At 43.5% G+C, this 12,972-nt stretch overlaps 1 protein-coding gene across 1 annotated transcript in view; it reads left to right on the top strand.

Annotated features, from left to right (window-relative positions):
* Window positions 1–12,972, top strand: part of CDH4 (cadherin 4) — a 476,335-nt gene that overhangs the window by 348,691 nt on the left and 114,672 nt on the right. Inside the window, 1 exon segment of the mRNA XM_030009468.2 lies at window positions 11,913–12,068. Coding sequence (XP_029865328.1) covers window positions 11,913–12,068 — 156 coding nt within the window.

The raw sequence follows: 12,972 nt of genomic DNA, 5'->3' as shown, positions 1-12,972 counted from the left end.
AACTGCTGCCTGTTAGATCTGCAGGTAACATGCAGCTCTGGGGTTGTAGAGGAGCTTTGGTGGCAAACCAGAAGTGCACATAACAGAGAAACAGGTAGGTGACGTACAGACACGTGCCATTTTCTCTTGTAGGTCGCCTCGTTGAAAGTATTGATATGCGTATTGGGGATCTCCAGTTCAGAAATGGAGTTAGACCCTGCCAGTTGCATTTACAGTATTTTGCTAATCTATTCTTTGAGACACCACAAATAGCGTATTTCATTGTGCTGCTTTATTGATCGAAGGAAAGATTCGATTTGACAGCAGTTTCAGAAAAGCCTTCAAGTTGTCCAAGATGTGGTAGAATTATTAACTACCCTAAGCTGACATATGGTAATTTAGCGTTTAATGTTTGCCCTGACATGCTGAGGAGTCATCATGCCAAGCTACCAGCTGATGCCCAGAAGTTTATGAGTACATAAATAATAGCTGAAATAGTTTTCTGGAGCCATCTTTAGATTTAAACATCCAGCCTTTGATTCGTTGCATGTTATAGTTTAACTTTCTTTGGCAGGGTGGTGGGGGCTGGAACCCCACTGCACTACCCACTACAGTTGGAATAAATTAATAGGATTTTGCAGCTTTTTGCAGCTGTATTTGTACAACTTCATCTTGAAATAATTTTAATTTCTGTGCCTAGACTTATAATTTTTTCAAGCGCGTTACACAGTTGGCTGTACATAATTATGTCTTACAGCCATAAGCACTGACAATCTGCTTACCTAAACTATTCTGCTCTAAACTTGTCATTTAACTGATGGTGAAGGAATTGCATGTAATTCACTAGATCAGAAATTAAAGTACCAATTAATAATACTGAAAAAAAGTTAAACAAGAAATTCAGTATGTCTGTCAGACTATGTGCAATTATAAAGTCAGTCGAGCACTAGCATCCCACATCAGACTGGACTCCACCATCCTTATTAGCCAAGTCCACCAAGCTGTGCGTTCGCGCAGAAAACCCGTGCGAGTGGTTCGCACCTTGCACCTATTTGTGCTAGTGCTGGGAAAGGCAAATGGCATCGGCAAATTAACGTGTGTGTCCCGTAAATTATTAGTAATGGGAACGCTTCTCATTGTGAGCCTCTTGAGATCCTAGGAAGTAACTGCTCTTTGGAGCATTAATGAAGCTCCAGGCTACCTTGCGGTGCGTTTCAGCTGCGGTGCGCAGGAGCCGCGCGTGCCGGCACACACGAGCACAGCCCCTCTAACTGTCTGTGCAGTATTTGGGTGTACTTGCATGAGTACACCTGCAGACACCCATTCAGGAGCAGGGCTGCTGAGCCGCTTGTTCTGACGTCTGTGTTTTGCACCTTCTGCGAAAAGAACTACCTACGTGAACGCGGTCGTTGTTATTGGGGTTTTTGGAGGGTGGGAAGCTTGTGGTTGTGTCTGTGCTTGAGGCTTTTGAGGAATGTTACTGGCTTTGGGGAGTTGAATTCAAAACCAGAATGTGCCGTAAATGGAAGCGAGATGTAAAAAGGCTCTAAAACATGTCAGATACGACTGGGTCTTTTGGTTGGGGTTGTTGGTTTTTTTTTTTTAATATATGGCGCCATGTCCTCAAGCAAGCCTGTCTGCTTCTTGTGTTAAAAGCGTGTGGACAGGAAGCACATCAATAAGTCATGTGAATAAGTCCAACGTGAATTCAAGTCAAAGTAAGTAGGGGTCTCGGATCTAACCCACACAGAAGTACAGTTAATGAAAGAGAAGAACTTGCCAAAAATTCAGCCCTGTGAATTCGTTCCAAATGAGCGGAGTTCAGCTAGGTTTGAAATTTCCTAGAAGGCAATCTCCCGTCCCTAATGCGCGAAGCAGATTTGCCGAAACGATGGGCGCGTGAGTCTGAGGACCCCCACGCCAGAGGGAAAGGTACCTTTGAAAAGCGAGACCCGAGCGCGGGAGCCGCAGCTGCCGAGGGGACCCTTAGCAAAGCCACGGGGCTGCAGGGAGGTGCGACAGGACGGCTGGGACAGAGGAGAGCTGCCTGGGAGAGGGGTTTGGGAGGCTCGACACTTGTAGGTGGTGGGGAGCGCAGCTGGCACGCACGTGGCGTAGCTGGTCTGCAGCATTTTTGCACGGGTAGTTGGTGCACAGCGTACGTAGCTGTACACACGCCCACCAAACGTGTACGTGTGGGCACGGCGCTGGATCGTGCAGTGTGGGCTGGGGCGCACGTGCCTGACTTCTACCTGTTTGCTGTTACCTTGCTGGATTTTCCTCGCCACGGGCTTCTCATGGTGTCTTGCTCAGCAGTTGCTTGAAGGAAAAGTGCAGCGCTCTGTCCTGCTTAGCTGCTGTTACCCGTTGCAGAAGGAAGCATATGTATCCATCCGCGGGCAGAATTTGGCCATCAGGGAAAAGTTAGAGACAATCCAATATTTTGTCTGCATAACATATGAGAATGAGTCCTAGGACCAAAGTCATCTCACGCTGGTTTTGTTCAGTGGACAGTAAATCATCGAATCATAGAATATTTCAAGTTGGAAGGGACCTATAAGGATCATTGAGTCTAGACCCGCACTGATGCCCATTAGCATTGCTCCTGTAGTGCATAAGGAGAACTTCATTTTCTGCTTCCTCACAGTTGGTGTTTCCCTTTACTGACCATTGAAATAACTTCTGTATACACTGTGCCGTGTAATCTACCCTACAGAACAAATGAATGAGTTTGCTTTTCCTATAATTAAACTTATTAGAGAGACTTTGAGAACTGCAGAGCTTTAAATCCTGCTCTGCAAGCATCCCAAAGTAGTGTCTCAAACATGAGCCTCAGCAGATTTTGCTCTCCCAAAATATACACACTAGAGGGTTTTATTGTTGTTTCCTATTGTTAGCTATTTGCAGACAGGTCCAAAAGCTTAATTTTATGCTGAGACTAGCATTGCAATCATACCACAGCACCACTTCTCCATGATCAGTAATATCTGTAGATGTCGTGCAAAATGTGAATTCAATGCATGGCTATATACGATTGGGAAAGCCAGAGCTCATTACAAAAGCAAAGGTTATACTAATACCAATTACATCCCTTGAGTCTGAGGAAAAACTCCCTTTATGAGGACACAAGTGTGTTTGTGCCCCACTGAATGTTTTTTCCCTGTGTCCAAGTTCACTGTCCTACTGAGAGGAATGCTGCTTGTGTTAAATTGCTGCGTGTCGTTGCACAAAGATCATTCTTCACTTGTTCTTCTGCTGTGCAGCTTAATTTTTAAACGCCATGGACCAGATTTTCAGCTGAAATAAATTAGCATGCCTCTGTTTGAAGCGAGTGAGTCTACACTGATTTATACTAGCTGAGGGCTTCGATCATTAGTTACAGTGGTCAAGTTACTCCTGCGTAGGTCAGTATTTGCTACCCTTGTTTATCCTCCGCACTGAGCACTCGGGTTTCCTGCTTAGTTTTACCCAGAAAAGTGCTGGATTCTCTTTGCCAGGCTGGCTTTGTGGCAGACCTGACATAAGGCTTCAGGACAGACACACTTCAAAAAGAAATGAGGACAAAGTCCCACTGCCGTGATTTTTCTTGACTTAGTCTTCATTTAGGCATAGCCATAGCAGGCAGCAGTAGGGTCAGCTGCAAGAAGGCGCTGCAGGATGGTACCCTATGGAAGGATAGCAGTGTGTAGCCCTTCTTAAATAGATTATGAAGGATAATCTTCTCTTGCCTGTCATGACTCCTCCAGCACAGGAATAAGAACAGTGTGTTTTGAACCCTCAGAGGTATTTTCTTTGACCTTTTGTCATGGAGCATCCTCTACAGCAGAGGAGGGCTTGTGCATCTGGTTCAAATCCCAGTTAGTTAATATCAGTCCCTTGCTTCATGCACAGTATGAACCCACCTCACTTCTTCAGAGCCAAAATTCACCCGATAGCAGCACATGCAACTCCGCTGGGATGCCTTCAGTCACTACACTGAGGAATCTGCTCTCTTGTAAGAGAGATAAGAGAAAGAGTAGTAAAAACAAGTCTTGTTGCTTCTGCTATCAGCGTTCTGGCAGTGATAAGACATTGGTCACGTGGTGGTATTCTGCTGATCCATAGTAATCTTTTCTTCCCATCAGAGCCGCTCTCCTCCCTCTCACTCACCTTGCTACAGTCTGAAGCGTTTCCACAGTGGAGTACTTAAAAACTGAACCAGCTGCAAAAGGCCTGAAGAAAGGCACATGTCGCTGTAGAAATCACTCTGCCGTATCAATTACCATTAGATGTGGAAGATCCATTAGCGTTGGCCAGTTCCTGATACAGGCACATTAGCTTCTTGACCTTCATAATAGCGAGTAATGAAAATTGCTTAATTATTTAATCATGAAGACTACGCAACAAATTGCAATTTACTGAGTTTTCACTGGTAAAAGACGGAGACCTGGCAGGGCTGCCATTGTCTTAGCTGCTGTCGGTCCCGAGTCACTACTCGGAAGCTTCGGCCCAACTGCAGAGTTAGGCAGAGAGCAGACTGGCCCCACAAATCCTGCAGACCTCAGTCTTGTAGTGTCCAGACAACTCGTGCTAAAACATAAATTCTTTGCTGTTTCAGCAGGTAGGAAAGCAAAGTTAAAATGCAGCAGATCCTGAGCCTGGTTGCACTGTTGCGCACCAAGTGTTCTGGGCTTGTAGCGTCTCATCTGATCATGTATGAAATTCGGTTTCCTAGGCGAAGCGATTGTTATTTTGCTTTTATCCCAAGCAGAATAATGGAAGTTTTGAATTGGACCGTGAGTCTGACAAGTTCATTTTCATCCCATACTTATGCATGGGGTCACACATAGTTGTTGGCCAGAATCGCAGGCAGAAATTCTTCTCTCCCACTGCATTACGGTCTCCTTATTGAGCCTGATTTATATTCTCCTGTTCTCCATCTGCTCGATGTTAACATTTTCATCCAGGCAGAGATGAAAAACCCTGGTAAACAATTCAAAAAAAGCTGGAAGGGAGAGAGGGAGCGAAGACTATCAAAGCTACCGATGGGCATAGGGAAAGCTCGGGAGAAATGTATCCACGTGGACGTAATTGGCCTGAAGGGAGCTGCTGCGTTGGAGAACAGCCCTTGGACAGAGGGAGCTGCGTGAAAGCCAAAGGACCTGTGAAACGCTGGAAGCTTTCAGCAACTGAACATTTGGTGAAGCGCCTTAGCCAAGCGCTCGCAGGGTCAGTGCAGAGGAAGCAAACTCCTCCTGGTAAGAAGCAGGCGAGCTGATGGGGAACAGGTTCCTCTGCAGGCAGCAGAGCGCGAGCCGGGCATGCGTGAGAGGTTCTTCTCTTTCGGGTTCAAACATTTTACGGCTTCATTTCTTTCTCTAATGCAGGCTGCATCATCACTTAGATCAATAACTTCAATGACAGCTTTAATCTCTCTGACATACTAGTTTACCCTGTTTTATCATCAAAATAAATACATTATAAATCACTTTGCACATATTTCTACTGGAGCAGGGGAAGATTTAACCTGACATGAGAGACATCCAGCCATTGGGACAAAGGGAATGTTTTTACAATTTGGCTCTGGATTTGTATTTTAAAGAAGAGGAAGAAACTTAAGCTCTTGCATAGTAGTAATGATAGTAGCTAAATGTTGTTTGTAACTGCAGGAAGAATGGCATTCATCACAGTGAATCTCAACCATGTGAAAATTAGGCATCCAGTGTAAGCGCAGTCCTTGTTTCTCTCTCTACAATATGTGGAAAGAAATTCCACTTCTTCCAGGAAATTTGATGTGTACTTAAGCGTTCAAGACAGGAGAATGGATTTTGACCTGGAAAGGCTTGCTTGTCTTCCGTTTATCTGGCTATCTTAGACCAGATACAAAGTTTTTAGAAAGTTATGTATGAGATGAAACCAGTCCCAACTGAGGGAAGAAAGAAATCCACAATTACAAATGTACATTTCCATCGTTTCTTTCTTTGCCAATAGAGATCTTTTCCTACTTAAACCTTGTTTGCAAATAGCACCGCCATGGGAAACTTAGCTCAATTGATGGTCATTTTGTCCCGTAGTGGATAAAGACTTTCAGGCTGCTGTTAAGCGCAATGTTGTAGTTAGTGGAAGTATTCCTTTTATTCAAACATGATAGCTGCCCTTGCCATGTCAAAGCATCCTCTTTGCAAGGCGCAGAATAGATGGTTTTCTCTGAAGACAGCTGAAGTGTTTCAGAGGATCTCCTGTTTTCTTTTTTCCTTTCTTTCTGGGAAGTAGCTTGGGATCATTGGCAAGTGTGATAAAAGGGGACAGAAGTTAATAAATATCACCTTAACCTGGCTGGGTCTCCAAATCTGTCTTAATTTTTCTCTGTCTGACTTTTGCATCTATTTATTGAAACCATATGTGATTCTTTAAGCAGCGCAGAGGAATTTGTTTGGAAATACAGGGCTAGAGATGTGTCTCTTTACTGGCTTCTAAAACAACTGTGAAATAAGAGTTAAGAACTTTTATACAAATGAGTCTTAAACATATTGCAGATTCAGTTAAAAATAAATAAGTCCTTAGCAAGGATTTCAATAAGCAGTAAGAGTAGCTGAATTAAAATATTTCCACTAAAATTAATGAGCCAATCCTGGAATGCTTAGACTGACTCTTAAGTGTGCTCTTTTAAAGACTTTGAATACGTTTGCCTGTCTGAATTTCTATGGAGCATTTTGAATGCATGACAGATTATAGTCTTCAATTATTTTAATTTGGTTTTCTTAATGGGCAAAATAGCTAAGAGCTTAATAATAAAAGACACTTATTGCTTATCATTTACATTATTTTATGTGTTCATTAATAATTATAATGGGTTATATAAAACAAAAAAATCAAGTCTAAGTCTCCCCAGGTCATGTTAGTGCAAATGTTGCGTAGTATTCTATGGGAGATTTGGGAAACTAAGTATTTTTTGAAGGGCAATCTTAACTCCATACATTATAGAGTAAGTTGGAGAATTTGAAAGGAAGTTTATTTTCTAGTTTGCTCTGTGGATAGAAAATGCAACAGAGTATAAGTGGCCTGCTTTGCTTTCTCTAGATACATTCCCAGGCACTTACATATACCATCACACAGTGATAGGCAGAACCCAGACCACGTACGGCTCGGTGAAATCCTCTGAACAGAGTTTGTTGGGTACAGGAATACTGTTGTTACAGTCCCGTCTTCTCTTCCGTAGGCTCGGTAGTCCTTGTTTGTTCAGCCTTTGCTTACACACTCCGTTTCCTAGGCTTCCAGGCATTTCCTTTACTGATATCTAAACAATCTCCATTGGGCCACTTTTTTCTGGCAATGTCGTGCTCCAAAAACTGTGTAATTTATGGACTCACTGGTGTCCTTCAATCTGCTGACCATACAGCTTTCCATAGTCTGCATTGCCTCTGCTCCTGGCACAGGAGAGTTACGGGGATCTGTGCTGGTTCTTGTCATCTGCTAGGATGAGAGAGCTTGTAAATTCAAAACCCCGCAGCGAGAAATGGAAGTGCTAAGAGCACAAGAAGGATATGGATCAACAGGAGCAAAACAGAGTGATAAAATCTGGTACCTCAGAGGAGCTCATCAACTGAAATTTTGCTTACCAGTAAAACTTGCGGGAACAGTTTAGCTACCCAGTAAATCCTGATGGAGATGCACGAACCCTAAGATTTTATCTGTAAAAGCAGGACACAGTCCTGTGTCACAAGCACAGGCTGCTTTTCAAGCCCGTCTAAATGTGACATTGCTACAAAGGAGAAAGCCAGCTCTGAAGGGCTTAGCCCTGTATTATCTCAAGACTCGCAATGTTCATTTTCACACATTTTAGTTACTATATCAGAACCTGCGGTGGAAAATACCCATCTGTGAAATCGCACCGATTTCTCCTGTTCCTGGGATTACTCTATAGAAATGAGAGCTAAGTTAGACTCTCGGCATTTTGGTTCTGAGTTGCAAATATTGACTGGAGCCCTTGCTCTCCGTTTTGGATGGTGCATCAATGCTTCGAGCTCAGACCCCTCCGCAGCCCCCCGCTTCGCTGTCGGGCTGCAAGGCCGCTGTGTCCTTGCTTGCCACAGCCAAGCGGAGGTCTGGCAATGCGAGTTCGGTGCCCAGCTCTGCTGCGGGTTCCCTCTGTGGCTTTGGTAGCCAGTCCCACAGTTCCCAGATGGTCCATTTGTATCTGTCAGCATAGGTGAGGATACTCGCCATCCCAGGGTTCCTGCCGGGAAAATTTCACCCGTGTTCATGAGATAGGATAGGATCGGGGGATCACATCTACCACCGTAAATTGCCTTTTGATCTGGGGCATTTTCCCTCATCACCGTAACAATCCGCTCCAAGCCCCATCCCGGGGGGGTTTAGAGAATAAAAGCTGCTTTACGAGCAAATTCCTCTTACGACAGTCATCAGCCGTCATCATTCATCCTGCTCACATCATCATACACAGTGCTGTACAGTGCCTGGCGCTGGAGAAGCTCAAAGCTCCAAGGGTTCTCTGACTAAAAAATGTATAAATGCAGCTAAGGAAAACTGTCCTTCTGCCATCTGTTCTGTAACCCAGAACCCTGCATACCTCTTGACTGCATTATAAAAGGAAAGACAAATGAAAAAAAATTCACGTGTATGTTCTCCAATCAGGAGATTATCACGCGGATATGTTACCATCTTCTCACTTTCCAGGCATAAATGAAGGAAAAAGCAACTCTCTCCTGAGCCAGTAAATTCCCCCAACCAGTAATTTTTTCTCCTGATCTAGTGAGCTCCTTGGGAATAGAGGGGGTTTTTATTCTTATTATTATTATGGTAAACTGCTCCAGGAACGGTTTCAACAAAAGAAGTAAACCTTACATTGTATTCAGATAATGTTCTTAACTTCTCAACAAGATTTACTAAATTGCACCCTGGGAATTATGCAAATGAAACCTTTGGTCAAAATGTTACAGGATTACTGAAAAAAAAAAATTTTTTTTTAAATCTCATTAAGAGTGCTAAAATTACATGTTCCAATATAAAAAGCATGTGCCTTTGTGCGATGAATATCTCCCTGGTAGTAATACATAGTATGCTTCATTGTCAATGGTCTTTGCAACTTTCAGTGACAAGTGCTACTTCTTACATGATTTTTTCTGAACATTTCACATCCTTGTATTCTTACTGGAAACGGAATTAAGTACAGGTAACAGGCAAACCATTGTAGTGTGATGGCAATTAACAACAAATAATGAGTCATTGCTGAATATTTGCAACATACTTCCCCCATCTTTGTTTTGCTCAAAGCAGTATAATTAGCTCATGGATTTTTCTTAGTATAATTGGGCAAGTTGTGTGGGTCTTATGATATATTTCATCTCCTAGATCTGCAATGATTTACATACAGACAGCTTAGACCCTATTAATGCTAATAAAAGTGCTGCAAGGACATCCTATAGCATACACTTTATTAAACTGTACATAGCTTTCTTAGAGAGCTTCTGTTTATCTGCGTTTCCTGAAAATAAAATATAGTGCCTTTAGCACTGAATATTTAAATCCAGCCTCCTTTTCCCTGTTTCTGTCTCTCTCTATGCATTTCTAATGCTTCTATCACAATGGGATCTGGGTACTATATGCAACAGGAAATAGAGCAGAAAAATGTCCGCAAAGAACTAACAGATTCTGTTATTCTGTGATTCAGGTTAAAATTGCTTCCATTTTAGTTACTTGGAGAGAGACTGGTTTGCTGTTTGGTGCCATAGTTGAGCCAGGCTGGGGCTGGGGCTGGGGCTGGGGCTGCGGCTGCGGCTGGGGAGACCCTCTCAGCTCCTGTATTTCAGTGACCAAAAACGCAGGGAAAGTGCAGATACCTTGGGTTTGGTCTTTTTTTTTCTTCCACCTTTGTTAAGGATGAAGGGCTGGTTTTATCATGACACGTTTTAGGTCTCGCAGAGCTGTGCAAACACACGTTAATAGAGACAGACACACAACTGTTCATCCCGCATTACCCTTTTTAATTTCTAAGATGGAAACCCCATGCTGGCTCAAAGCTAGAGGTCCAGTGGTGGCTTCCTACATTTTCACTTGCCTTAAGCCTAGCTACAAATGTGTACATAGGGGGTTAGAGCTTGAACTCCCCGACTTGAGCTATACATTTTGCACAGACATTCACATAAATTCAATTTTCAGCCCTTTCCGCCTGGCAGGGTGAAAGCTAACGTTCTGAAAATGGGGACTGTGGACTTCAGTTCTTGAACTGGTGAGTCGGTTGCCATCATTAAAACCCCGGTTGTGCAAGCGAAGCTTGATTTTAATATACTCTTTTTCACCCATAGATTTGCTAATGAAAATTGGGTTCATGCCTGTCTGCTTGAGTCCCTATTACAGATACCCGCTGGGCCCACAAAAACCTGCATAAACAGTTGTGTGCAGCATGAGGGCACTTTCACAATGTCCCCAGTACCTCTTTTAAGTGATTATACCAGTGTAAGTCCAATCAGTTTTCCTTGGTACTAATAGCCTAAACAAGCAGTGAATCCTGTAGAGAAAAGACAGATGAAACTGTCTCTATTCCTTGACCTTCAGCTCCAGAAGCGTAGGTGCAGCACGAATCAATCCTGGCAGTGTCTAGTAATAACTGACATTATTAGCCGTTAACGGGAGCAGACTGTTTGGTGGAGGCAGTACAAAGAAAACAGTGTACAAACTTGGTAATGATCTGGACAAAGGCATCAAAGGAGATTCTCGGGGCCGGGGGATCTGATATTATTCTGCACCGACACGTTCAGCATCTTGTCAGCCTCCCGCGTCAGGAGAGGAAGAAATAGCGGTAGGTCACATGCGGGAGGAGTGCGAGAGCAGCCCACAGCCCCGTCCCAATTCCTTTGCCTGACAAGTGAAGCCTCCTCTTCCCTTGGGAAACCACCTTCGCTCCCCAAATTGGGGCTGTTTGGGGGGGGGCGCAGGGGCCTCCTGCATCCCACTGAGCCCACTCAGGCTCCTCTGAGCATGCCGCTGCCGTAGCAGAGATGCTAACGTGCACTCGGCTACGAGATTTCTATTATCTTCCCACTGCTTTGTTGTATTCATAGACCTGTTAGGGAAAAATTTATGCACGTCGCTTTTACACTGCCAAGACAGTTTGTGATGGTGCAGGGGGTGGTAATTTATTTGTACCTTGCACTTTCTTTCAGGAATAGTCACGCTGTTGCAAGGATTTCTTTCAGCATTTGATCAGAAAATTAAATTTGGGTTTAAAGAGATAGTCAGGGTTGCTAGGACAACATACTAACCTCCCTTTTTTATTTTCTCAGCTCTGTATCCAAGGTTCGTGTAATTTGTCATGCTGTATTCAGTTTGTGTTGTTCTCAAGGTATGGGAGGGAAGGGGTTTCAAAAGCAATGTGCCAAACATGCTTTTCCTCAACAAATAGTCAAATGAAATGGTAACAACCCACCGGGCATTCCCAGCCTTGCCTTGTTGAGCCAGCAGGGTTGGACAAAGAGGGAGCAAACAGCCCTGTTCTTCAAATTTCATGGGAGTATTTGTGTGCGCAGTCACAGGGACTGAGAACATGATGTGGGAGCTTGCAGACAGCGTTTTCAGAAGTGATTAATGGCTGGGAGACTCTGGGTATAGCTGAACAATTTGGACACTTTACGGAGCCTAGGGTTGCAATAACATGTAAACAGCAATTTTTGTGCATATAGATTCTTCCACATCTAAGGCAAAAAGTCAGAATTTCGATGATTCCTAAAGAATTATCATGAGTAAAAGAGAAAAATAGCTGAAAATATGTGGAATATGCTTTTCCTGGCTGTGCCTTTGGCGTACAGCTCCCTTGTCAAAATTGACAGCAGTATTACATTCATGCAGCTTTCAGGCTCAGATCTTTAAAGTTGTTTAAACATCTATATGGCTTTTGTCCAAAACTTATCGATTGCTGTCTTTGTTATTTCATCCAGATTCGTTCTGATAAAGACAAAGAGATCCATATCAGATACAGCATCACTGGAGTGGGAGCCGACCAGCCGCCGATGGAAGTCTTCAGCATTGACCCTGTATCTGGCAGGATGTATGTGACTCGCCCGATGGACAGAGAAGAAAGAGCTTCCTACCACGTAAGCATAAAACATTTTGAGTTTTATCTAGGTTCGCAAGCTCAAAGCAAAACTGGACCAGAAATGCTGGCTTCAAGAAGGGACACGCAGCTTTGAGAAGACATGGGGTTTTGCTCAAAATCAGAGCCCAGTTCACAGTTTGGGTGGGCTCCCTGTGTCAGCAGAGACCTGAGGAGCTGACTGCACAGAGGTGCTCAGGCTTAGCTAACACTGTGAGTCTCAGTCTCGCTCTGCCGGAGCAATTGTTTTTGTATATGGAGATGCTGGCTTTGTTTCTGCTTTCCTTTAGTGTAACCTGCCCTTGCTAAATCAGCCAAACCAATGCAAAGCGGCATTAAACTGATGTCCTTTTCAGACACAAAGTCAGAGTCATTTGTTTAAAGTGGTGCAACTTCACGCTGCTTATTCAATCCATGCAAATTTATGTGTGGACTGAACCCCCCAAAACCATGAGAAGCCAATCGCTACATTAGCATGTCTTGGGAAATTACTAATTTAAGAATCATTACTGCAGCTAAACATGCAATAATTGGTATAGTCATTTTTCATTTTAAATCACTAGGAGATGTTCAGGCAGTATGATGGGGGTGTGTCAGATAGGTTTTTAAATATGCAGATAGGCTAATATTAAATATGAGGAAATAATTAAGATTAATTACACTCAAAAGTGGTGCCTCATGCTATCCTAGTTCATAAAATGCTCTACCTGCAGAATGCTTAGAGTGTAATTGGCCGTTATGTTTTGATATAAATCCTAGCCCCTATATTGCACAGCGTAATTGCACAGCCGATACAGTCCCACAAATTGCTAAAAAAATGGGTTGCACCCTGCATGATAGCCCTGCAAAATTTCAAACACTTTCTGTGTCTGTGCTTTAGTTCTCTCCTGGAGTGGTTGTGAAAG

The sequence above is a fragment of the Aquila chrysaetos genome, chromosome 3 (assembly GCF_900496995.4).
Source record: "Aquila chrysaetos chrysaetos chromosome 3, bAquChr1.4, whole genome shotgun sequence".
NCBI lineage: Eukaryota > Metazoa > Chordata > Aves > Accipitriformes > Accipitridae > Aquila > Aquila chrysaetos.
Note: the sequence above shows the minus strand (reverse complement) of the source record. Positions and strands in the feature narration are given on the sequence as shown.